The 26,153-nt window shown below is 37.2% G+C and overlaps 4 protein-coding genes across 5 annotated transcripts; 1 reads left to right on the top strand and 3 right to left on the bottom strand.

The window, feature by feature from the left end:
* Positions 1–9,701: 9,701 nt before the first annotated feature.
* Positions 9,702–14,594, bottom strand: LOC122015354. 2 transcript variants are annotated; one of them, XM_042572202.1, is made up of 9 exons: positions 14,082–14,529; positions 13,802–13,869; positions 13,636–13,680; positions 12,473–12,539; positions 12,062–12,216; positions 11,899–11,969; positions 10,652–10,720; positions 10,136–10,236; positions 9,702–10,065 (listed from the first exon to the last, which is right to left on the bottom strand). In XM_042572202.1, the coding sequence occupies exons 1-9, from the start codon at positions 14,394–14,396 to the stop codon at positions 9,763–9,765; spliced, it is 1,194 nt and encodes a 397-aa protein (XP_042428136.1). In that variant the 5' UTR covers positions 14,397–14,529; the 3' UTR covers positions 9,702–9,762. The 2 variants fall into 2 exon arrangements, with proteins under 2 accessions (XP_042428136.1, XP_042428138.1); XM_042572204.1 differs by lacking the exon at positions 13,636–13,680 and having other exon boundaries at positions 14,082–14,594.
* A 156-nt stretch (positions 14,595–14,750) lies between these two features.
* On the top strand, positions 14,751–15,672 carry LOC122015501 (multifunctional methyltransferase subunit TRM112 homolog A-like). The gene has a single exon (XM_042572419.1). The coding sequence runs from the start codon at positions 14,862–14,864 to the stop codon at positions 15,228–15,230; it is 369 nt and encodes a 122-aa protein (XP_042428353.1). The 5' UTR covers positions 14,751–14,861; the 3' UTR covers positions 15,231–15,672.
* A 2,437-nt stretch (positions 15,673–18,109) lies between these two features.
* Positions 18,110–18,550, bottom strand: LOC122016834. Its single transcript, XM_042574251.1, has one exon. The coding sequence runs from the start codon at positions 18,524–18,526 to the stop codon at positions 18,203–18,205; it is 324 nt and encodes a 107-aa protein (XP_042430185.1). The 5' UTR covers positions 18,527–18,550; the 3' UTR covers positions 18,110–18,202.
* Positions 18,551–20,090: 1,540 nt separating this feature from the next.
* On the bottom strand, positions 20,091–25,878 carry LOC122016522 (Golgi apparatus membrane protein-like protein ECHIDNA). The gene is made up of 6 exons (XM_042573849.1): positions 25,718–25,878; positions 25,342–25,398; positions 25,049–25,252; positions 24,886–24,945; positions 22,360–22,486; positions 20,091–20,337 (listed from the first exon to the last, which is right to left on the bottom strand). The coding sequence occupies exons 1-6, from the start codon at positions 25,730–25,732 to the stop codon at positions 20,249–20,251; spliced, it is 552 nt and encodes a 183-aa protein (XP_042429783.1). The 5' UTR covers positions 25,733–25,878; the 3' UTR covers positions 20,091–20,248.
* Between the last annotated feature and the right edge of the window lie 275 nt (positions 25,879–26,153).

Here is a 26,153-nt window from a genome sequence, read left to right as displayed (position 1 = left end):
CCTTGAGCATTTACTCTAAAGAAGGTTAACCACCGTCCAAGGTATTTAAAAAAATAATTTTCATGTCCTTAAAAAGTAACCCCCCCTAAAGACATGCTCCAAACTTCTGTCATTATACCAATAATGACTTGGAGTCCCTAAACCTTTAGGAAACTTAAAAACTTGAAGTTTTGAGGTTTAACAGATTCAATATTGAAACCAATCTCATCCTAAATTTCAATCTAGTGTTCCTTAACTATTTCTCCTTGTTTTCATCATGAAAACTACCCTTAAATGTATATAAATATATTCCAAGAGGAGTGGTTAAAGGGACTAAAAGTGGCTTAAAATACTGAAATCGAGCTTTCCCAGCCAAAATCAACATTTTCAATCGATTGGGTTGGGGCTCAATCGATTGACACTTGCTCAATCGATCCACTGATCGATTCAGCGAGGTTTTGTTCGCATAAAATGTCCTTGAATCGATCGATTGATCGATCTAGCCAGGGTTGAATTGATTGGTTGATTGATTCAGCGAGCTTCTGCTCACGAAAATCTCCTTTCTCAATCGATCAGTTGATCGATTGAGCATGTCTAATCGATTGGCTGATCGATTGAGTTTCTGAATTTCTGAAATCTAATTTTAGCCGAAATTCAGAAATACTCTAAAATTTTTACAAAATTCTAAAAATTATGAAACTTCTTGTAGACATTATTTAGGATATATACTATCAAGGAAAAAGATATTTTTCTAAGAAAATACTTCATATTTTCAAATATTGACACAAATTTGAAAACTCTTTAAAACTTTAATATTTTCTTTTAGTTTGTGTATAACTTTTCAATGATGATCACTATCAAAAGATAGTCATCACCAAGGTTTTCCAAAGTATATTTAAAATGAATTTCAAAACCAATTTCCAACCATGTTCTTTGAGCTCAATGCACATGGTTTGTATATTAGCTTTCCCAATAATTAGAGTACACATAACTATATATTTAGATGAAATCAAAACTCAAATAGATGCACTAAATCAACATCTTGAGTCTTGTTCATCATCTTGGCATCTCACTTGTATGTAATGTGTACTAAAACACATACAAGTTATCTTATAGTCTTTGTGAGATGTAGATTTTAGTTTTGCCCTAAACTAGAGATCATGCATATCTATTTAAGTATTTTAGAAATTTTGAACATCCACCTAGGATGTCGTTTGTTAGTAAATGTCATTGTCCTTATTTACAAGAAAACTAAAATGATGCATGATGACTTATGACATACATAAAAAAGAAATGATTTTCAAAAGAAAATATACTAATGCTACATGATGTATGTATGACATGACATGGTATTTTTGTATGCTTTTCATAATAAACATGAATGTAAAATATGATGTCATGACATATGATGGGCAAACAAAGCATGATAATTTAGCATAAATAAAATATACCTAGATATTCTATCTAAGTATCCTAAATCCTTGGCTAAACCTAAAATTAATCCTAGATTTTTCCTCATTTTCTCAAGAAAATGTCAAACCCCAACTTGGCATTTCTTTTGATTTCCCTCATTTGTGTCACTTAAAATTAAATCCAATTCCTCAAATTTTGACACGTTTTACTCTTCCAAAAAGTAATCAATTAATCCTTTTCATTTTCAAAGGTTAACAAAAACTTTGAAAATACCTCCAAGTGCCAACTTTATTAAGGTTGGGTTAACCACCCTATCCATTTAGAGTTGACACTCTCTAAACCCATCTAGCGTGTAGAGAATATGCTTCTCGGAACCCAAAACCTATTAGTGCTCCTTGGATACTTTAGGTACTCACTAGGGATAACCTCCCTAGATACCTTCCTAATGACCTTTCTAGACTTCTTAGAAGCCTTGGTCACTTTGTGTAGGTCAACTCTAGGGATAGCTTCCCTTGTGACCTTTTTGGTGACTTTCTTTGACTTCTTATAAGTCTTAGTTACATTAGTTTTTCCAAAAATACTTCTAGGGATAACTTCCCTTGTATTTTTGACTTGACAACTAGACATAGGGTTGGTTCTATAATTATATGGAACCCTATGGTATGAAGCCACATCCTTTTTAACCTTAGGTTTGTATCCCAAACCTCTATGACCATGGGATGACTTTTGTGTTCCTAAACCTAGGTTATGCTCATTTTGACCCTTAAAAATATTTTTCAATTTATTTAGGGTCTTTTCTAATTTATCAAGCCTTGACCTCAAGGCTTAGTTTTCTAACCTTAAATCTTTAGATTTTGATTTTTCTTGATTTCTATAAGCATTTCTATTTTTAGGCCTATAACTAAAATCCTTAGAGTTAATTGCATAATTTGTCTACCTTCCTAGCCTTAAGTGTGGTAGTCTTAGCATGATAGGCCACATGATTTTCCTTAATTCTATCATGCTTCCTATTTTCATGATAAATAGTATTAAAATAATATAAATTATTTTTAGCGTACTTTTTATCATGGGTCAAAGGAATAGGTTCAATGAATGATATCTTGGATTTTACCTTAGAAGCTCCCCCTTGACTCGTATTTCCTCCTTTGACTTTGACTAATTTCTTCCCCTTAGAACATTGACTCTGGTAATGTTCTCTTTGGTTGCACAAGAAGCACACTATGTGCTCTTTGCTCTTCTTTGTCACGGGGGCAGTCTCTTTGGGCTTCTCCTTGCCCTTAGGTGTCACTTAGCTCTTCTTCTTGGCCAATTTGGGATACTTACTCTTATAGTGTTCCCTACACTCAAAGCAAATAATATGACTTTTATTATTTAATATTGAAATAGTTATACCTTCTTTGCTTGTAGGGGTGACACACGATCCTCCATTTGATTTTTCTTGACTTGTGGAGGTGGTACCATCTTCTTCTTCTTCATTTGACCCGGAGGTGGAAGTCTCTTCTTGCTCCGGTGTTAGTGAATGACGCTCCCTCTCAATCCTAGAGGTAGAGACCTCTTCATCTTCATCCTCTTGCACATGAAACAAAGAATATGTTCCCTCTTTGCTCTTTTGGTTGCACTCCTTTGAGGATGAAGCCTCTTGGACTTCTTCTTCGGAAGTTGAGCATCTCTCAACTTCGAAGTCATCTTCCTCTTGGTCTTGCTCCAATGAGTCACCCTTTTTGGATTTCTCTTGGTTTGGTGCAGTGGAGGGTTCTTCATGAACTTGGCCAATTTGCTCCATAGTTCATTTGCATCCTTGTATTCTCCAATTTTGCAAATGAGTGTGCTTGGCAATAGACTAACCAATAATTTGGTTACCTTGTCGTTCGCCTCGCACCTTTGAATTTGCTCCTTGCTCCATTTACTTTTCTTGAGAATTTTGCCCTTTGGATCTTTTGGAGCTTCAAAGTCTTCCATTAGAGCAAATCATTGCTCTATCTCCATTATGAGAAAATTTTCGATTCTTGATTTCCAAGAATCGAAGTTTGTCATTGATGTGAATGGTAGAGGCACCCTTGTATTATATCCAAGTCCATCTTGGAACTCCATTTGAAGTTGAGCTCTTTTGAAATCTTTGACTTTGATGATCTTGCTTCAACTTCTTCTCCCTCTAGCTTGTTGCCCTTTCCGGTGATGATTTCAGTGAAGAACAATCTCGCTCTTATACCACTTGTTATGATTAATTGATGCTAGAGGGGGGGGCGGGGTTGAATAGCTCCTCACGCTCTGTTTGCTTGCTTCAGTGTTGTTGATATGCAACGGAAAGAACTCGAAACAAGACTCATAATGCTAACATGTAGATTTACATGGTATCCACCTCAAGAAGAGGTGACTAATCCAAGGATCCACACATAACACAAACTCTACTAATAAAAACACTTCTTCTCGGTAACTACCGAAGGTGGAGAAATCTTGTACAAGACTCACACAACAAGAAGGAAATATAAGTATACAAAAAAAGACCTCTCCTTGATTGACCTTGTTGTTGAAGAACGCCTCTTGAACCTTGGAAGTGCAACAACACTTGTCCCCAAGAGCTTCCAAGAACTGGTGGTGAGTGTCGGAGAAGATCGCGTGAGTTGGAGAAGAAATGTTTTTTTTGGTGTTTGAATGCTTCGGCGCCTTTATATCTGCACTTTTAGGGCTTCCAATCGATTGGGGCTCATCCCAATCGATTGTCACGTCAGATCCTAGCGATCTTGGCCGTCTAAAACCTGTATCCTGCGCAACGGTCGTATCCTAATCGATTGGGGAGGCTTGAATCGATCGGCTGATCGATTCAGAACGCCTCTATGCTCTGTTAGAAACTGCATGAATCGATCGACCGATAGATTCAGGCTTTCTCGCGATCGCACGAGAAAACCAGCCCCCATTTGATCGACGGATTGATTGGCGGTGCCCAATCTATCAGTTGATCGATTGGGAAGAATTCTGTGCGTGCGGTATAAGCTCTCAATTGATCAGTTAATCGATTGGGCTGCTGTTTATCATAGCACTGTGCCCAATTGATCAGCTGATCAATTGGGCTTGGTCCAATTTGATCACTTGATCAAATTGACCAACCCTAGCTTTCCTGAATCAAGTCTAGGGCTCCCAAACCTAACATCTGGTCAACTGTGACCTGTTGGGACTCCTCATGCCTAGCATCCGGTCAATCTTGACCTGCTGGGACTTCTTCACCAAGTGTCCGATCAATCTTTTGACCCACTTGGACTTTTCTTCTCATGTCATGTGTCCGGTCAACCTTGACCCACTTGGACTCATCGTCTCGTGCCAAGTGTACGGTCAATCATGACCCACTTAGACTTCCACCAGATGTTCGGTCACCCTTGACCCATCTAGATTTCCTTGTGCCAAGTATCCGGTTAATCTTTTGACCTACTTGGACTTCCCAACACCAAGTGTTCGGTCAACCTTGATCCACCTGGATCTCCACGTGTCTGGCTTCACTCACCAGGTCTTTCCATCTGCCTAGCTTCACTCACTAGGACTTTTCATCTGCCTGGCTTCATTTACCAGAACTTTCCATCTGCCTAGCTTCACTCACTAGGACTTTCACCTAGCTTCACTCACTAAGATTTTCCTACTGTCCGGCTTCACTCATCGAGACTTTCACCTGTCTAGCTTCACTCACTAGGTTTTTCACCTGGCTTCACTCACCAGGATTTTTCAACTGCCTAGATTCACTCACTTGGTCTTTCACCTGGCTTCACTCACCAGGATTTCCCAACTGCCTAGATTCACTTACTAGGTCTTTCACCAGGCTTCACTCACCAAGATTTTCCAACTGTCTAGCTTCACTCACTAGGTCTTTTACCTGGCCTCACTCACCAGGATTTTCAACTGCCTGGCTTCATTCACCAGGACTTCCCCTTGCCTAACCCCTAATTAAGACTTTCCCAGTCAAGTATTCGGTCAATCCTTTGACCTACTTGACTCTTCTTCACATCAGACTGGTCAAACCTTGACCAGAGGGAAATTGCTCCAACAATCTCCTAAATCGGACGATTGCTCCTGCAATCTCCATATATTGTCAAACATCGAAACCCAAACATCAAGACTTAAGCTTGAGCCAACTTAAACTTAGTCAACCTGGTCAACCTGACCCAAGAGATATTACACCAACAGCTCCCCCTTCATTGATGTTGGCTTCTGAGGAGCTTTGTTCTTTGTGACTAACCATCAGTGCTAGTCCAGTGTATGCTTCTATTTTAGGCTCAGATGACGAGCTTTCATCCCAAGTGGCCTTGAGATTCTTGTGCTTGTTTTGCTTGGGGCCTTTGCCTTTTTCCGTTTTGAGCTCTGGACAGTCCTCCTGTATGTGTCCTTTTTTTTGACACTGGTAGCATCGAACCTTCCTTCTATTGCTTTGATTTTTTCTGTTCTGTAATTCTTTAAATTTATTAGACATAATTTTTTAAAAAAACTTTCTTACCATGTACGCTTCTTGGTCTCCTTCCAGATCTGAGTCTGACTCGGATTCGTGTTTCTTGGTGGCTCTTAGTGCTAGATTCTGACTTGACTCTACTGTTGTACCTGTACATCGAGTCTCATGTAATTCTAAGTTGAAAACAATTCCTCTATGGTACTTACCTTCAGGTCCTTCGAGATGTAGTAGACATCTATGATCGAAGTCCATTCAGGGATGCTGGGAAAGATGTTTAGTGCATAGCGTATTGAATCTCAGTTGGTTACCATTTCACCAAGGTTGCCCAGTTCGGTGATCAGCTCCTTGATCTTCACGTACAGTTCAACTACCTTCTTACCTTTTTCTATACGGATGTTCATCAATTTGTTTCGAAGAATGTCCCATCATGTGAGTTTCACTTCGGATTTTCTTCGTGGAGTTCCAGGAACTTCTCCCAGATGTCTTTTGCCGATGTGTAGCTTCCGATATGATTTACTTCTTGAAGCGGTAATACACTTAAAAGGTGATATTCCACTTTGTTGTTGGCTATGAAATCGCTTTGCTCCTTTTTCGTCCAGAGGTACTTTTCTTTCTCTACGCCTTGTTGATCATTTGGAGCTGCAAAATCGTACTTAATTATTAAAAGAATTTCAAAGTTGATTTTTAGGAATACCTCCATTTGACATTTCCATTGTGTGAAATCCCCCTCGAACTTAGTGGGATGAGGGTAGTTTAACAACTAATAAAATAAAGAAGCACAGAAAGTTACTTGGTTGTAACCTAGGTAGTTGTTAATCCAAGGAAAAATAAAGCACTAAAAGATCTCCTTTGGTGAAGGCGGAGAAGCTTCTTACACTCGTTGAACGTTCAGAAAGTTACTAGGAAATGAATACTTGAGTTGTTATCTATTTCTAGGTTCAGGGGTCTTTTTATAGCCCATAGAAAATCTTATCCAAGGCTGGAAGGTGCCTCTAACAAGGTGGAAGGCGCCTCTAATGAGGCAAGTGAAGATAAAGTTTTATTTTCGCTAACAATTGCATTTTGCTCAGTCTAAGGCGCCTTCAAAGGGTTGAAGGTGCCTTCCATGGGTGGTTAAAGGCGCCTTCCCATAAAAAAGCACGGAGGCGCCTTTAGCCACATTGACGGCACCTCCAGAAGCTTCACAGCTCCCCCTTTGGCTCTTCCGCTGCTCTAATCATCTAGGTGATTTCGTTCATCCGGAATTAGGCTTACTCGGACCCATCTTTCGACTTTCTCCTCGAGCAGGCTTCCTCCCCCGGCTTCTCATTCCTCGAACCTTGTGCACGCCCTTCTCGTCCACCGGTTTACTCTTTCGCAGCACCTCGTCCCTCAGACGCACCTAGCCCATTGGCTCTCTCCCGTGTCGTCCTTTTCGCTAGCCGCATCTTCCACTCGACTTCTTGTGTTTCTAAGCTTCTGCACACTTAAACATAAGGATCAAACACAACATGACATAATTGAACTTAGTTGATCACATCAAAACTATCCCAGGGTTTTAACAGAGAATTCTAGTGAGCTTTAACTGTCTTGAATTAACAACCTCCCCTGTTGCAAACTAAGTAAACATTGAGTCTCTTACTTTCATTTTATGTTATTATTTTTGACTAACTAACATGTGTTGTCTTTGCTAAAGAAGAAAGAAAAAGATTAGTTTTAATTCTAGCTTGCAGGCTATTCACTCCTCTAGCCGGCCTACACAGGACCAACAATTGATATTATAGCCGAATTGCTTCATAAGGGACTAATTACCATCTAAAGCACAAATGGGTGGAGCAAGCATTCATCCACTAAAGTTCGAGAGGGTCTTCATCATTTGAAAAAAATAAAATGAAGGTATTCTTCAAAATAAACTTTGATATTTTGCTTACTGTAAAATATGATTTTGTAGCACCTATAGATCAGCATGGAGCAGAAAAAGAAGAACACTTCTAGACCAAGAAGGAGCAAGCACTTCGTGTTCAACAACAAAGCAGAGTTCCATCTGCTAAGCGTACTATCGCCACAGGAAGTCAACTATGTTGGCACTTATGAATCAACCAAAGAACTCTGGGAGAAGTTCCTGGAGTTATATGAAGGAAGCTCGGAGGTCAAACTCACAAGAAGAGATCTGTTTCAAAACCAACTCAGCAACCTCATACTTGAAGAAGGGGAAACGATTGCTCAGCTACATGCCAAACTCAAATAATTGATCACTAGAATCACCAACCACCGAGAGATGGTAACACATCAGAATTCTCTCCGATATGCTCTCAATGTCTTCCCAAGAACTCTAGACTGGACATTCATAGTAGATTCTTTCTACATCTCAAGGATCTTGAAGTAAGTACCTTAGAAAGTTTATTTTCAACTTTAGAATTATACAAAACTTGATATGTAGGTCTAAGAAGTAAAAAAGGAACAAACTCAAAACCTAGCTTTCAAAGCTAAAAAGATCAAGTAAGAATTAGACTTCTCACTCAATATGGATTAAGAAGCGTATATGGTAAGGAAGTTAAAAAAAAAAAAATCTAACAAATTTAATGAGTTGTAAACAAAAAAAAATCCAAGAGGTAAAAGAAAGATTAGATACTATAACTGTGACGATAAGGGGCATTTAAAGGACAACTGCCCAAGACTGAAAATCAAAGGGTCAAACAAGTTCAAACACAAAAATCTCAAGGCCATGTGGGACGAAACATCATCATCCAAGTCTGAAAAAGAAGAATACGCAGGACTAGCACTGATGATTAATCATTAAGAATTAGATAACGAAGCAACTACAAAAGAAAGTATCGATGAAAGAGGAGCTACGTCAGAAGTTAGCAATAATAAAGTGAGAGATTTCAACTTCAGATTAGATATATTAAGTAAGGTATGTCTTCTACCTCATAATCAACTATATTCAAGTATTAAGTTAATGTCTAGATCTTTGTAAGCTTAAATTAAGAATATCTAATTGAAAAAGGATAATATGAATTTAAAAATTATCTTAGCTAAAGTATGTTCACTACAAGAATTTGATAAAGTTAAAAATAAAAAATATAAAATTAGAAGAACAAATAGAATAGCTTAAAAATTCTGCATCTTTAAATGTTCAGAATTTTAAAAAATTTTGAAAGTTAAATTGATATTTTAGATTTCACAGTAACTAAATTAGAAAAATTCTTATAAATTATATACGACAAAAATTTCTGAAAAATCTAAAATTTCTGATAAATCTAATACGTAGGAATTTATTTTCGATTCTAAAATCATATTTAACTTAATTAAAATTCATTTTTATGCATGTCTTAAATTTAATGTACTTTAATTTTTAACTTTATTTATAAAATTAATTATTTCACATGCCTCCTGTTAATATTTTATATTGAATTTTATTTTTTTATAAAATAAAGATATTATTTACTCATAAAAGTATTTTTAAAATTTTCTTTTTGTTATATTTATTTTTAAAATATCTCTTTTAAAAATGAGTTTGACGGTTAAAAATATTTAAAAAATTAATTTTTAAAAACATAAATTTTTTTAATCATAAGTTATGATTTCTGTTAGAGTAAATTTTTAAAAAAATTTCTGACAATTATCTAATTTTTTTATGAAAATTTAATAAAAAATGTAATTTAAAATTTATTTTTTAAAGAAAAATAATTTTAAAAAATCTAATTTTTTTGGATAAATTACTTTTGCATTTTGAATGGCTAGGAAAATTAATCAAATTTTTAGAATTCAAAAATTATTTTTAAATATTTATTTTTAAAAAATAACTTTATCTGTTTAAAAAAAAATTATGGTTAAAACTAAAAAAAAATGGTAACTGGGTTTATTATTTTTTTTACTTAAAAAAATGGTTGAGCACAACTGAAGATATAATCTGGTGTGTTTGGTGAATGTGCAGCAAAGTAGTGCATTTTTTAGTGCTATCATAGGCTGTCGATAGGTGTGAAGGGCACAGGTCTAGTTTTGGAAACCCAGTATCCGATAAATATAGTGAGGCAGAAGGAGACGACCGATAGGAGCAAAGCGAAGGATGTGGCTGCATCTGATGGCCCAATTCTTGGTGACACAGGAGAGACAGATGATAGTTCAGAGGCTGGAGCTACATCCAATGCCAACCAATTGCAGCTAGCTGAGAAGTGCTGGGATTTGCTCCATGGTTTACCATCTGTTGGATACCAGAAAGCAACGGCCACCTTGCTGGTCTGGCCGATGGTAAACTGAGCGTCCTGCATCCAGACGTGTGATATTCGAAGTCAAGTATAAGCCACATGAATTGATTAACTTAACGCAGCATACCTGTTGAAAACGATCCATTGTTCTCAGGGGTCTGGAGAATTCGAAAAGGTAAGTGCCTTGCTCACCGCTCTTCCCATACGGAGAATCTTCTTCTATGAATCCTGGACAATACCATTTTAGGAGGTAGACTAATAAGATGACGAGAAATCGAAAATGCAAAAACTTGGGCTAATAAACTAAATGGCCCATTGTGTCGACCATCGAGGGAGAAAAAAAAATCACTACAAAAAAACAAAGAATGACTGAACATTCTGAACACAATCACCTTAAAATAAATACAATTGTATTGGTAAATATTTGTGAACTATTTACATTTAACATCGATACGTTTTCATGTATATCCCATGAACGAAACACTGATACACTTGCTATAAGTTAGAGCAGGTAGCCAAATCAATTTTCTTTGAGAAATACTAGAACTGTTAAACACTGGTAGATTCATTACAATTTAGAATGAATTGAGTGACCAAATCAATTTTCTTATCCACATGATAGTAGATAATGAGAGTAGTATACCTGTATGAGACACTAGAGAACTGTGCCACCAAGCTCCTACCCAATCATTTTTCCCAATTGATTTATCTTCTGCGAAAACAATGACAAGTCATCAAACTTGTTTTTGGTGCAAATAAGTATTTGTAATGATGTAAAAGGAGAAGGTAGCAGAATTAAGTAAAAGAAACCATTTATAGTTTTCAAGAAGCCATATCAAGCATACAAGGTCCACACTAATTCAAGACTTGAACCCAGAATTAGAAGATGCTGGTATACCCCCAGTGATGCAGGAGAAACTTCTTCTCATTTAAGTATAAAAGATATTCCAACAGAATAGCTTCGTCCAAATCTTGATCTCATAGGTTCATTTACTGAAATTTTGTTCATCATGTTATCTGATATTGGAGTTGTGATAACAGAATGCTTTCGTCGAAATCATGATTGAAACTTGAATTTGCCCTTTCAGAAAGGATGTAAAAAACAATAATAGGTAACAAAAGACCCAATTAATCACCATTATCTACATATCTATTTTTTTTTTCTGAATTCAATTATGTACCTACAACAAATCCTGCTGAGTAATGAATTGTTGGATCTAAGTTGATTTCAAGTTGAGGAGAAAGAGTGATAGATCTGTTCCTAAAAAACTCACCTGAGATAACAGGGAATTTAAATGTCCAAAAGTTGGCACTTTATCTGGTTCCATAAATACCTGGAATCTCAAAGTAATATTTGCTTTTATGGATCTTTATATTTGTTCAAACACTGAATCTGATAAAAATATTCCCTTTAATCATCTTTAGATCTTTTCCAAACCAGTGGATTGAAATAGAGTGGTGTGGTTATAGTTAAAACATATAAAATAAAATTGCCACGGGAAACACAAAAGAACTGAATTAGATATGGTCTTCTTTTCTAAAAGTTTGAGGATCCATGGAATTTATCAAACCCAACATTGAAAAATATATTCTAATAGAAATATCATAGATTCTAAATATTCTATGCTTCATGAAGACAAAGTGTGTAAATCATGAATGCCATTATTTAAGACTTCCATCCAAAGAAAATGATCAAAACAAAGACTAAACTGAAGATGGAATAACACAAGGGAGTAAATGAAAATATATATTAAAGCTTGCACAATGTCAGAAATGGCAAATGACTTTTATGGATAATGTCTTAAAATAGTGCAAGAACATTGGGAGACAATAAGGATTATTCTATTTTAGACAAACATCAATCTACATCAAGACAATGTTTAATCAAACCTGGAGGACCAGTTCCATCAAGGTAACGACAGTGTGGATTCCAAGCATAAACATCAACCAGATGTCCGAAACTGTCATGGATAGCAAAAAGGACAAAAGTAATTTGTGTCACTAATTAGAAAAGGACTCTCCAAAAACATGGCAGGAAAGGATCATAGTTTACCTATCATTTCCATTTCCTTTACTGTTGTCAACAAGATTACTACCATATAGCCGTCCAGGAATCGCTTTGCCAACAGAAAAGTGCATAATGTCTACCTCGTGACCATGGCAGTTTTTATCAGTGCATGAACCAGGCATGTGAGAACAACCTCCCATCTAATAATAAAACAGATGAATTCTCATTACAAAAGTATCAAAAAATAAAGAAAATGAGAAAGGTCTCGCAAATGTTGCTAGAACTCTTCCTACCTAGTCAAGCAGGTAAAACACAAAACTATGTTCTTGAAAAATATGCAACAGAAGTACTAGAGAATACCATTCATGCATCTAAATAAGTAGGTCAATGGCATAACAATACATTTTTATTTTACTTCTTTATAGAAATAGTTTGAGAGGCCATAAAAGAACTTACATTTTTATATGTTGCATTTTCCCCAACTTGAAACATTAGAGCAACTGAAGGACATTTATGATCATCGCTGGATTTCAGCAAGACAGAGAAATGAAAAAGATAGAAAGAGATATTAATTATCAAATTGAACAACATCTAGAGGTAATGAATAGGAAAACAAATTTTCACTAACCAAGATTAAAAAGGCATTAATCATCATACAGGAATAGTAATCAAGCAAGAAAACTAGCAAACAGTTAGATGGAACCTTGGTGCGCCATATTAAGGTATTGGCACACAACTTTCCTTTTATTCATATTTTTCTCCCATGGGTTTACATTTAATGACAGAGCTCATAACCAGTAGCTCCAGACGATTGTGTTTGGGACATTTCCAGATAGTGTAATTATTTTTGACACTGAACCAGCAGAAGGCCATGAAATGTACTTAGTTCTTCTACAACACTAAACTATTTTATTCAAGGACTAGGACCATAAACTATCCTACTTAGATAAAGAGATCAAAAAGGTTGTATTGATTGACGGTAACAGCATCAAAAGCTCATCAGTTGGACACTGTCAGATTAATATAAGACAAAGAAGTAAAACCAATTAGAGGTACGTGTAAAAAAATACAAAACGTTGAGGACTTTTATCCTTCAAACAAACAGATTCAGAGTATTATGAAATTTCAAAGAAAGACTATTTTAATGTAGGCTATGCTGGGGCATTCAAATTAGAGTATGTTCTCTGTAGATACTCAATTTAGTGCTTGAGTTCAGTTACATATTCAATTGATATCATTTTGAGTACAACAAATCTTTGTCTGATATATTTATTTTAAAATAATGGACTTGCCAAATACTTTTTTATGTTTGTCAAACAGTAATTAAACCAGTGTCAAGCTGGTGATTAAAAAGAAGTATGTAAGATGATCTGGGTTTAGATTCCAAGGATGGCAAACAAGTTCTGCAAGTAAACTCTTCTTTTTGGTAATCCAAGTATCCAACTCTGCGAAACAACTAATCCTCGAGTTGGCCAATCCGGCCCTATAGAAGTTTCCCACCACGGTAAATCGGGAAGCGCTCGCGGAGGCCCATCCAAGCTGCCAGCTTTCTTAGGTTTGACGTCCCATTAGAGGAAAATTCTAGCAGTGCGTCGCAATTGGGCTTCGAACCTTAATACCTGGTTAACCGCTTGGAGGGCCAACCGCTGCACTGTGGCCGGGGGCTGCAAGTAAACTCTTTGTTGCTTAGCAAATGAAGAACCACATGAAAATATCAAAAAGGGAAAAGTAAACCGCACGCAAATCGAAGCAATTGATAATCTTCATATCCAACAAATTACTTACTCCAAAGAATAAGCATACTCGCCAGCAACTTGCAGCATGAAGTATACGTTTCGACCATCATGCACAGCCTACTAAACAAACAACAGTCAGATAAAGATAACCAAAAGTTAGATCCACTAAGACATCAGGCAGAAAGAAACCATTGATCCACAGTACCATGACCTCATGCCTCTGTTCCCTTTTAGTGCCTTTAATACAGATCCAATACAAACTCGAAACATAGTCGATATGCCTCGAAAGATAAATCTTCAAGTGTATTTAGTTCCTAGAATTTTGGTACCTTGACAGTCATCTTTCCGCCGCCGTAAGCCTCATCCTCGTCAAAATCGAGCGCGGGAAGGAGAGGGAGCAGAGGCCCATCAACGCCCGCCCAGTCATCTGATCGGCCGTCGATGGTGACGGTTCCTGGACGGTAACCCGCGACGAGATGGATATCGGGTTTCGCCTCGCAGCTTGACTCGTCCTCGTCCTCGTCTTTCTCCTCCTCCTCCCCCTCGCCGTGGTGCTCGTGCGCACAGCCGAGTCGGATCCTCGAGGTGAGGGTAAGAGCTACGAGAGCCAATAGAAGAAGAAGAAGACGAAGCTTGCGGATCATGTCCGGGCGGAGGGGGTTGGGATCGGGGTCGGCGTGGGGATCGCAGAAGAGGCGGAGGCGGCCAGATTCGCGAGGAGAGAAGACGAAGAACGCCAACTGGCGTCGGAATAGAGACGACGAATGGAATCGACATTTACTACGAAATTTCCCTTGAAAAAGAAAAAAAATTACAAATTTATTAACAATTTCAAATTTTATATATTTTAAAATATGATCACCAATTTTTAATATTTAATTCATTTAAATTCATATGTATATTCAGATAATCTTTGAACTAATTGAACTATAAAATAAAATAAAATAAAATAAAATTTATATAAAAAATTTATTATTTTATAAAAAGAGAAGGCCATGATTAGGGTTTCTCCCAGACCTGTGGGCTTATCTTGATGCTCTCTATCTCTGCCGCCGCCACGCAGTGACGCAGCCGCGAATTAGAGAGCTGCCGGCGACGAGTGCCGCAAGATGAGGCTTTTGACCCACAACATGCTCTCCAGCAACGTCAAGGGCGTCGTCGATGGCTTCCCGCTCCGCCTCGAGGCCGAAAAGTGGGTAGAAAAGGAGGTGGAGCTCAACGTCGACTTCCTCCGCCACATCTTCCACAAGATCGAGTGGAAGGCCCTCGCCGGCGCCGCTCGCGCGGTCGGTTACGGCGAGCTCCCGGACGAGGCCGACGCCGCGATGCTGGACGCCGAGGATTTCCTTCGCCGCTTCCACCACGCGCTGCTCGAGATCCATGTCGAGGAGGGCGCCCTCGTCTGCCCCGACACCGGCCGCCGATTCCCCATCAACAAGGGCATCCCCAACATGCTCCTCAACGAAGATGAGATATGATTCCAAGCTCAAGATTACTTTTTTTGCCTTCGTTTCTTTGCGTACTTGCGATTTAGGGGTGGTTTTCGTAGTTAATAGAAAAAAATCAAAAGTTAATGGAGACAGATTTCCATGAAGCATCCGTGAAACCAGTAGAACTGTTGGCTATGCAAGTTTTGATATTGAATTTTAGGATCATAATAATTCCTAAAATTCTCCAATCGTGTTGTTGTTTCTGTGTTAAACTTTTGATCTTGTGCTAAAAATCTAAGTATAAAAGTAGAAGTTTCATGATAAATTGCTTTCAACGATGTTCATCTTCACAATATGTTCATTAACAAAGATGAGGTATGATTCTAGGGCAGTTAATCTCCTAGATTGCTATGAAGCATTCCTGAAACTTGTAGAACTGTTCTTGGAAGTTTTGTTCTTGAATTAAAGGAACATGATGTCATTTGCTTAATTCCCTAAAACTCTCCAATCTTATTGATGTTTGTGAGATTGATAGCTTTATGATCTTGTGGTTGATATCTAAGTAGAAAAGTAGAAGATGCATGATAAAATTGTTTTTCAGTTTGTCAATTTTAAAAATGGTGGAATTATATAGGTTATTTTGTGTTGTATGATCAATCTATTAGTAAAATTTGGTCGAAATACGAACTGAATATGCACTCGTCTATTCATATAGCGACTCAATTTCATCACTTGCATACGCCCTTTGAAACCTAGAAATTGGCACTCATCAATGTGTGTGATGCATATGTTCGATAAATTATTTGTGAAGATACTAAGGGGGTGTTTGGTTGATGGGTTTGGGAATGAGGGAATGGAATGATAGTAAAAGATAGTGTTTGGATTGTGGGTTTGGGAATGACATTTTGGAATGATTACTAAATTTATGGGAATCAACCAAATCCATATAACTTGATGGGTTTCATTTCCATTCTTATTTTCATTCCACCCTATTATCAAATCAATACCCATAGTCATTTCCATCATTTAACCAAACGCCCCCTAAGTTACATTAGAAATCTACATTGACTCTCAGAGAAGACAATTGTGTGATGATCAGTTCACGATAAGCCCTAGATCATTAGGGTCTTTCTTGCTATATTCATCCCCGCAAGTCAGAGGACCGCTAAAGCCCTCGTCAAAGCAGATTGAAGTACTTCGACCAGGACACATCTCTTTCCTGTGCATAGCAGCGGTGTATAACAATGACTGCAATGAAAGTGAATACTAAAACATCAGTTCACGATAAGCCCTAGATTGTTAGGGTTTCTTGCGGACTTGGAAGATAGAAGGAATGTCAAACACCTAGTCAAGTGCATTCAAGTACATCGATCAGAAAAACCTCTCTTTCTAGGCATATAGCAGTGCATGACCACTGCTGCTGTCCAAGTGAACACTAAACATCTGTTTGAGGAAATCGATAGACATCCATCAAGCATGTGTGTAAGTCTCTGGTTGTTGTGGTTGTGTGAACTAGGCAATACAAAGATATCTCAAGCCGATATGGTCAGTTTACTTCGAATGATGGATTCAATAGAGGAAAGTTTTTCAATATATCCTTTCCATTGTTTACTTTGTTATGAAATAATAAACGGATGGATTACAAATCCATGCGTGGATGAACTTAGTAACAATTTTTTATCCATCCACGATCGGGCAGAATGTTTTTCTTTTTCACCGTGCATCTCTCATCACGTCCCTGCCGGAAGAAGCGTTAACATCTACACTGATGGAGGGCAAAGGGGTAGCTACGACAGCGTCAACATCTACACCTCCAGCATTGATGTCCGAAAAACGATGTGGTGATGGAGGACCACAACAGCAGAGCCCTCGACGTCCACCTTGCTCGCTTCATCGCCAGGTCCTCCGTCGCTGCATTGCATCTTTGTATTTGTCGCAGGTCACCCGGATGTTACACCCGGCCAAGCTAGAGCCAGAGTTTGATATGATGAAGTCCATGCTCCGCGAAGGTTATGGAAAGAAATAAAAAAAAATGATGAGCTTAGTCATTACGAAGGAAGAGTTGGGTTTGGGAGTGGAGATGGACGGAAGTGAATCAGAGGAGGTGAGATCTCTATTGAGAAGGAGAATAGCGGCTGATAGTGGATGATGTGATGGGGCAAGCGTCATGATTTGTCACAGGCATCCTCACACGGCCGCTCACGAGGTGGATCGACGAGCATCCCTGAATGGCGGCGGGCATCCCCGCTCGCGAGCGGTGGGCATATCCCCACACGCTTGCTCGTAAGACAGAGCTTCTTCTCCCACTCTTCCTTTATCTCTCTCTGCCTGCCTCATACACCGATCTACTCTGTCTTCTTTCCCTTTCCCGGGTATTTCTCTTCCCTTTTGTTCCCTATGTCTACTCTGCTTTCGCTAGAATTCTTTTCTCTCCTTTTTTTTCCTTCTTTTTCTTTTCCATATTTTTCCTCCCTCTCCCCTCGCTCTCCCTCTCCCTCTCCCTCTCCCTCATGTAGAGTAAACAGAGCATTAGACTAGTGCCAATTTGAACAAGGAATGTGGGATCTTCTCAAACCTCTTTAATTAATATTTAATATACAATACATGTGAATATATTAGTTCTATTTACAGAGCTTCACTTCCAAAAGTATTTTTTTTTAACTTCAATATAATAAATAAAATCATCATTTTTATATTTATATCTATATATATAACTAGATTTTTTTTTAAAAAAAAAAGTAATTATATTGCATACTCTTCACTCATTAAATTTTTTAGATAATTCAATAAAAATAATAATGATTTGTGGTCTTCGTCAACGCCGAACGATACGATCATAGTTTGACTACTTCGTGCCTAATCAACTTAGCTGATGAGGAGAAGGAACCGATGGCGAGCACTAGCAGTAAGACAGTAATCGATTAAAATAAGAGTGAATAATAATTAAATATCTCTTTATTAATTATTAATTATCATTCCTTTCTACTTCACCTATCGATCCTTCTAGCCAACAACCCTTCTCACAAGCTGCATCCGCAGAAGAGAAAGAAGCAGCAGAGCATGGAGATCAGAGCCACCGATTCCAGCACCGTCACCGCGGCCCACGCCACCTCGTCGATCGCCTCGGCGGTGACCGCTCGCCACCGGAAGCCGGAGTCGCCGGCGCCAGAGATGGCGCTCCAGAGGCCTGAGAGACGGAGATCGGATGGCCACCGGAGGCCGGAGAGGCTGACGACGGCGTCGGAGAGGTTGGCAGAGAGGAAGAGGGAGACGGCACTCCAGGCGGCGGAGAGACGGAGGCCGGACGGCCACCAGCGCAGCGTGGACAGGAGGCCGTTGCCCATCGCTTCGTCTCGGGTTTGGCCTCGTTGGTCGGGAGATCAGTGGCTGATTATAGCTAATAGATACCGGTGCTAACGATAATTCCGGTTTAGACTTTGTAACACTGATACGTCGTCGGAGAGAGAAACAAAACTTAGTCTGCCGTGGGTCCCAGCACTTACTGTCCTGAACAGGCACATGTCTGAAAACTCGTTCAGCCGGTGCAGCACACAACACACTGTCGTTGTATGAGCAGGAGAACAGTTAGCCATCCTTCTCATGAACCATGCCCCCACTTGAGGCTATAAATAGGAGCGGTGAAATCGTCACCATAACTTCTCTTTCATAACGGTCCTATATTCTTTGAAAGAGTTTGTAACAACAGTTTTTGATACCAAACAAGTCACACATTATATGTATTAAAAATTAACTCTAAAATCTATTAAAACAACCATCTATATAGATATTAACTACATCCATGAGTGCTCCGTTAAGGCTATAAATGAACGTTTAGAGTATAAAATTTTAATATTCAATTTGATAAAAAACAGTTAACGAGCACACCATCTCATCAAATTAAATAAATAAATTTAAATATACTTGTGTTCAACGTGTTAACAAAGATTATTCATAATTCATGAATAATATTTTATGAATAAAATTTACAAACTATATTCATCAATAAAAAGTTATTATCAAAGTTGTAAAATAAACATCCAAAACCCATCAATAAATTTAAAAATATAAAAAATTTAAACAATCCAACTAAACAATAACTTAATAACTATTTAACAACTGTTTTAATAGTTTAATTCACATGACTTAATTTGATTCAGTTATCTTATCAAACAAATAATTATCTTATCAAACAAATTTAATTAGTTTATTTAGATAAAAATGAATCCAATTTTATAACCTAACCTAAGTCACCTAAAAAAATTCTAAGTTCAAATTGAAAATTTTTGAGTTCTGATCATATTTAGATTTTAGGTTAAGTTGAAATTTTTAAAGTTGAATTCGGATCGATCTGGGTTGACTAAAATTTAAAGTTTAGTAGATTTTTTAAGATTAAATTAAATTTTATTTTAAAATTAAAATACTTTTATATATATTAATATCAATATTAGTATAATAATAATGGAGTAGTGAGATAAAAATGAATAATTATAGAAAAATAGTCAAAAGAAAAAATTATTTTGAATCTGATTAATCGGGTCAAATTTAGGTTTAGGGGCTTCAAAATGTATTCAGATTTGGGTAGGATTTGAATTGAGATTTTTTTAAAAAAAAATTCCAACCCGATCCATCACACCCCTATTTACACCACTACTGCTATTTCCTATCTTACAATTCAACAATTGGTTCCATGCAGATTGCCCGTGTCCTAATCATCACCTATACATAATCTTGGGGTGCATAAGCAATGCCACCACTATTCAGACTTCTCAATTGGTTTCCTTAAACGTTGTCTTTCTACATTAAATTCTGAGACTCAAGGAAACGGCAGGTACAACAAATAATATTTTGATCTTGTAAAGCATCGTACCTCAACAATTAACCAAGTAAAGAGCTATTTGGAATCACATCTAATCTCAAAATGAACCACAATAAACTTTATAAGCGGAAGAAACTACGGTCCAAACAGATCATACACGGCTTAATGGAAAAACTTTGGAAGAATGAAATTCTTCCTGAGAAAAAAAAACATGCTACTCTGACATAGCCGTATCTACCTTAATGTTGTTTTAGACGACACTAAATGCTGTTTGTAATGATGAAGTGAAGCGGGATGCAATCGTCTGAGTTGCAAATTGTTGAATCTGCTTCTTGGCATCTGGGACAAGAATAGGGATGTATGAGTTTACAAAAGATGAACAACATTGCAACCGAGGAAACTGTGCGCTCTCAGTGAGAACAAGTTCCAGCATTTTAGTAAAGAGTACATAAGTATTGACAGTAATAGTTATGATTCTGGACGCGTAAATATATTTTATGTAATTCTAGTACGTAAACAGAAGATTGAATGTAGCCCACAAATTCCAAGGGATGCAAAATCTAAGGGGATATGCAACTAGAAAATTGTCACAGATGAGCCAAAAATCAATCTAATTCATTCAAGACCGATAAACACCAAGTAACTGCGACAAGTATCACAGTAAAGAGTTTGAACGATACATCAAATTAGATTATCTTTGCTAGGATGGCATTTCAATTAGCTCTATTTACTCGCAAGGAGCGCTAAGGAAGTTTCATTGCTATTCCATCTCTAGCAATTGCTCACGTTTGAATATTAAATTTCATCCAGATGGATATATATCTTCCAAAATAAGAGTCCACAACAATAAAACTGTAAACTGAATAAAACTGAAAAAGCAACTGGTTAAAATTTCCACAATTGCCTATAGATCAATGATGTCAGCACAGGTAATGTTACAATGGCTACTATTACAGTTGCATAGTGCAACACCAGAAAATTTTTGTCATTATTACAATGGTCCTAAACGTCATGTGCAAAACAAATGTAACATAAGAATAGTTATCACTGATCAGTTGTGAGCTAAATGTGTCTGATTGGTCCCTTGACATAATCCACTCAAATGTATAAGCTTATTTCTAAGTTGTCCATCGATTAAATCCACTTCAGAAAATTTTTGTGCCTAAGGTGTAAAAGGATACCAGTATGCAATTGACACTCCAACCAATTCCAGTTTAACAACAAAATTTCATGGGGCCTAAGGTGCTACAGGAAGAGTTATATATCCTAATGTGCCAGAATCATTGAGATAATCCAATACTGTTGCTAGGTTAATAGGTCTGAATTCCTCCTATGTTTGCCACTGTCCATTAATGTAAAGTGAATTGATGGCTCACCTAACAATGTCCTTCAGAGAATCCATTAGGTTGAAATTAATAGTTTTTCTCCTACAAAACTCCACTGAATCTATCTAGGCCAAGAGCTTTGTTCTTACAAGACTATGGTTGTTCCATAAGTCACCACAGGAAAACAAATTGAGTCAATCTGTAGGTTTTCAAAGTAATTGATACGGTAGATTAAGAATGGTTCATGCAAGTCTGGATTATATAATAATCGAATTTGTGGAGCAAATCTTGAAGCAGATTCAATCCTTGAATCTTGAAATTATTTCTGAAGTTTATGGTGCAAATTAAATGCCATGGAGGGTTCACAAAACATTACAAGAGAACAGGAAATTCCAATTAGGTCAATGATGCTATTTGGAAGGCATCCAATCATATGTAATTTGAATTAGTCCCTTCCCTTTGATTTGAAACATTGGATTAATTTGGCAGCTTGAATTAGTGGTGTAGAAGTGCTAATTATTATCGGTTTGATTTGTTGGTTTTTATAATTACAGTTGGATTGATACTTGGTGGTTTTAAATATCTAATATTTATTGACTTCTTAACCTTAAGTTTGCTTCAAAACCAAGAAACCTGGCCAACAAGTCAGATTCCCTACATAGAGAGTTGTACTAGACTTGTTTTCTTGAGAACTACTGAATGATTTCAGACTTTTCTTTCTACTCAGTGTGATTGCTACCTTTCTTTCTCGTAAGTGTGTTTGTTCAAAATAAGTGTGATTGCCTAGGTTTTATAGCTTCTCGTGTGTGTTAAGCTATCCATCATTCTGTAAATTAAGCTTGTGCCGTACAGAACCCAAATCAGTTCAACCAATGAACTGGATTAAGCTATGCAAGGATTCGAAAGGACTCATCACGCTCACATCATGAAACAAACACAGATATTTGGTGACATTGGAGGAAATATTTTTACTTTTCGATCAGAATAACCTAGAAAACACAGTAAGTTACCAAAAAGAATCAAATAAGATATGCACCTTTACGGCATTTAGTGAAACCAACAATATTTGCGATGCTGAGGGTCAAACAAACTCCTACTACAAGGAGATAATCTGCTTGAAATCTTAGAAGTGAGAATATTGCTAGAAAAAGCCACGCAACAGCCTGCATAACAAAGAATTTACCATAAGAGTACTGATAATAAAACAAGGCAATGTGTAGATACTTCTAATTCAAAATATTAATCAGATGTTGTGTCTCTACAATGCCGGATCCTAAAGGCCAACAAAAGATTCAGAATAAGTGAAAATGCTACCATAAATAAAAGGATCATTTCCCAGATTGCAAGATGAGGTAGAAATTACATATATAACATGAGCAGATAAAAAGATAAAAAATAATGAACATATACACAAATGGAGTATCAGAAAATCAACTCGAGAGAAAATACTCAATATTATTTCTTTGTGTTTATAGAGAATACTTTCCACATTCTCATGTCCTTGAAAAGCTGCAAATTATGTATCTCTTTAAGATTAAATCTAGCAAAATGCCACTACTCTCTTTTCATACCTGTGAATGAGATAGCTGATAGCAAATTCTGTTAAATCTCCAATAGATGAATGAAATGCTGCTTGCCTTTCCAATATCTTGCCTTCAATGCAAGTTGAGCTTACATATTGTGTGGAAATTATATAGGCAAATCCAGTTCTAGTTTCAGATGGGTGCAACAAGGTTATATTTGGTTTACATATCCTGTGGCATAATTGCAGTTTACAGATAATTCAAAATTTTAGTTTTAATGGATTAGTTAAATCGGGTTTGAATGGTGGACATTTCATTTTCTAACCAATACCCATTCTCTAAATATGACAATGAACAGAATAACTGTGAAAAAAAAAGGACAGTCCGGTGCACGAAGCTCCCGCTATACGGGGTCCCGGGAAAGGATCCATTGTACGTAATCTTACCCTGCTTTTTGCAAAAAGTTGTTTCCAGGATTCGAACCCGTGACCTTTTGATCACAAAGCAACAACTTTACCGTTGCATCAAGGCTCCCCTTCCAACAGAATAACTGTGACAAATAATGCAATAATCACTCCTTTATTAAAAGTGATCATTTATTTTGTTGGGCTAAGTGAATTCAGGGGACCAGTGCTATCCCAGCCCCTAGGTCTTCCAGTGGTTAGGTAAACCCATATTGCATGTCCAATACACATTCACATATGGGGATGCATTTGTAAATAGTTATTTAAGAAAACATTCAGATATTTTTAGCAACTTAAATTTAACCAAAATAAACAAACCACTAAAACAGTATGGCGATCGACTAAGAACTAAGTTTCAAACTATTAAGCAATAGACAAAATGTAGTGCTTATGAAAAAGGGTTTAAATAACATGCAAAATGTTGGGGTTCAATCAAAGTCCTACATTGAAAAGATTTGGTAAAAAACATGGGGTTAAAAGGATGCATGATATCTCCATTGGTATGAGGCCTTTTGGGGAGAGCTTAAAAGTAAAGTCATGAGGGTCTAGGCCCAAAGTGGACAATATCATGCCATTGTGGAGATATGTGGACATCCTTCGGTCACAACAAATGGTATCAGAGTCATGGTCCAGACCAGATGCAATGTGGGGTGACCTTGAATGAAATTGAGGGTAAGCCTGGAGTGGGTCAGGATGACCAGATGCTCGTGGGGAGGCTCGGAGCAGGTCAGGATGGCTGGATGCTTGCAGGGAGGCCTAGAGCAAGTTACGGTAACCAAATACTTGCAGGGAGGCGAGTAGGTCAGGTGACCGGATGCTCGCAGAGAAGCCCGGAGTAGGTCAGGGTGATCGGATACTTGCAGGGAGGCAAGATTTGGTTCAATCAAAGTCCCACATTGGAAAGATTTGATAAAGATCATGGGGTTAAAAGGATGCATGATATTTCCATTGGCATGAGACCTTTTGGGGATAGCCCAAGAGCAAAGTCATGAGGGCCTAAGCCCAAAGTGGGCAATATCATGTCATTGTGGAAATATGTGGACATCCTTTAGGCACAACACAAAACATTGATAAATTTCTTTGGAAACATAATTAGCATCAAATTTTCACAATTGGAACACTCTCCTTTCGTTATCTGAATTAAGTTGATTACAAAGTATAATTGTGTTAAAGTTTTTCCTTTTCTGAACTAATGCATCAGCATTTTAAGCTTTCGAAACTTAATCTAGCAACAAACTCAAAATGAGTGTAATTAGCATTTTTGTTGTAGACCATCAAATGGTTATTCCTTTACACTAACAATGTAATAGTTTATTTTCCAAATTTAAGAGACTTCTTCTCTTCCCATTTGGTTCTATATAAATACGGATTAAACTGCACATAAAAATGACATGATCAACTATGTGCAAATGCTCATGGAAACTTAAATATTTTCCATCAAATATATTGTCATCTGAAAATCCTGTCATCACATAGAGTATGTGACTAGTACATAATGCAGCCATAGATTGTTTTCTAGACCAAGTTTAGAAGCTTAAAAATCATACACAGAATCTGCATGAATTAAATTCTTACTGTGAGATAAAGGGTCCACCAAAAGAGCCAAGAATCCTTCTTATTCATACGTGCAAGAGACTGAAAATATAAAGAAGCAGAAATCAAATAAAAGTGGATGCATAAAGCATCAGATCAATTCATCATACAAACAACTCCAAAGTGAGATATAAAATGTAAGAACCTCCTGATCCAAGCACTCGAACTTCCAAATGCTTTCTCCATCCTCATTGATCTCATTCCACCACCTCAGCCCGACCAAAATCCTCCCACTGACATTCTTGACGACCCAGAAATCTAGAGCCGCAAGAAAAACAGTTACCACAAAAATGATGACAAAACTGTCAATGAAGAGCGCCGACAGGATGTAGAAAGCCAGCGCTGCACCCTATCGAGAAAGACCGAGCAAAAAAATAAGAACTAACATCCACATGTTTTTCACACACAAAAAAAAAAAAATGAATGCCGAAGATATACCTTGAAAAGAACATGGAAAAGGCACGTCCTAGGGTTGGCATAATTCTCCACTGGAGGCTGCAAGGAAACAAATTATATCAAGAACCGAAAATATGAACAAAATATATGTCAACTCCCATGAGAAATCAAATCTAGATCTAACGTGCGCAACTCCAACTACAAAAAAAAAACCCCCACTTTTCTTGATTAATTCGGTATCCAACATAAAGCCCGTACGAGATCGAAGATCGATAGAACCAAAAAAAATGAATTCGGTAAATCTGATCGATTGAATCGAATGGAACAAACGGGGGAAAAGCCACTTCGGGAGGAGATGGGAATCGGTGAGCTGAATCGGAGGACAAGAGAGAGACAGAACCGTTATTAGGGTTTGTACCTGAATCGAATCCATCTGGAGAGTGAGATTGGCGATCCCCTTCCGGCGTTCTCAGTCTCAGCGATCGAATCGAACACGAGAAGATGAGCCTTACCCTTCTCCGCAACGAACGCAGCAAAATGGACTTAATTACCGTAAACGATCCGTCCAACTGTTTGGTTCGCGATTTTAGAAAATATAAAAAGTAAAAAAAATATTAATTTTTATTTTTCAAATATTTAAAATATAAACAAATATTTAGATAAGACTTAAAAATGTGTTGAATAATAAAATAATTTTTTTAAACGACATTAAAATACTTTTAATCAAGTTATAATCAATAATAAAATAAATTTAACAAAAACTAGAGAAATTTTAATTAAAATTATTACAATAATATTAGAAAAATATTTTAAAATAAAAAAAATCTATTATTTTGTTTACCAATACTAAATTA

This window comes from Zingiber officinale, chromosome 8B, assembly GCF_018446385.1.
Source record: "Zingiber officinale cultivar Zhangliang chromosome 8B, Zo_v1.1, whole genome shotgun sequence".
Taxonomy (NCBI): Eukaryota; Viridiplantae; Streptophyta; class Magnoliopsida; order Zingiberales; family Zingiberaceae; genus Zingiber; species Zingiber officinale.
Note: the sequence above shows the minus strand (reverse complement) of the source record. Positions and strands in the feature narration are given on the sequence as shown.

Bases quoted from the DNA above. Each gene is read 5' to 3' on its own strand.
- LOC122015354 (XM_042572202.1), bottom strand. From the start codon at position 14,396: ATGATCCGCAAGCTTCGTCTTCTTCTTCTTCTATTGGCTCTCGTAGCT. The intron at 11,970-12,061 runs GTAAACTATGAT...TATCCATGACAG, and splicing joins AAAGGAAATGGAAATGATAG to TTTCGGACATCTGGTTGATG. The intron at 10,721-11,898 runs GTTTGATTAAAC...TTGTTTTCGCAG, and splicing joins TGATGGAACTGGTCCTCCAG to AAGATAAATCAATTGGGAAA.
- LOC122015501 (XM_042572419.1), top strand. From the start codon at position 14,862: ATGAGGCTTTTGACCCACAACATGCTCTCCAGCAACGTCAAGGGCGTC.
- LOC122016834 (XM_042574251.1), bottom strand. From the start codon at position 18,526: ATGGGCAACGGCCTCCTGTCCACGCTGCGCTGGTGGCCGTCCGGCCTC.
- LOC122016522 (XM_042573849.1), bottom strand. The intron at 22,487-24,885 runs GTAAGAATTTAA...TTTGTTATGCAG, and splicing joins GGTGGACCCTTTATCTCACA to GCTGTTGCGTGGCTTTTTCT. The intron at 20,338-22,359 runs GTGCATATCTTA...TTCTTGTCCCAG, and splicing joins TTTCACTAAATGCCGTAAAG to ATGCCAAGAAGCAGATTCAA.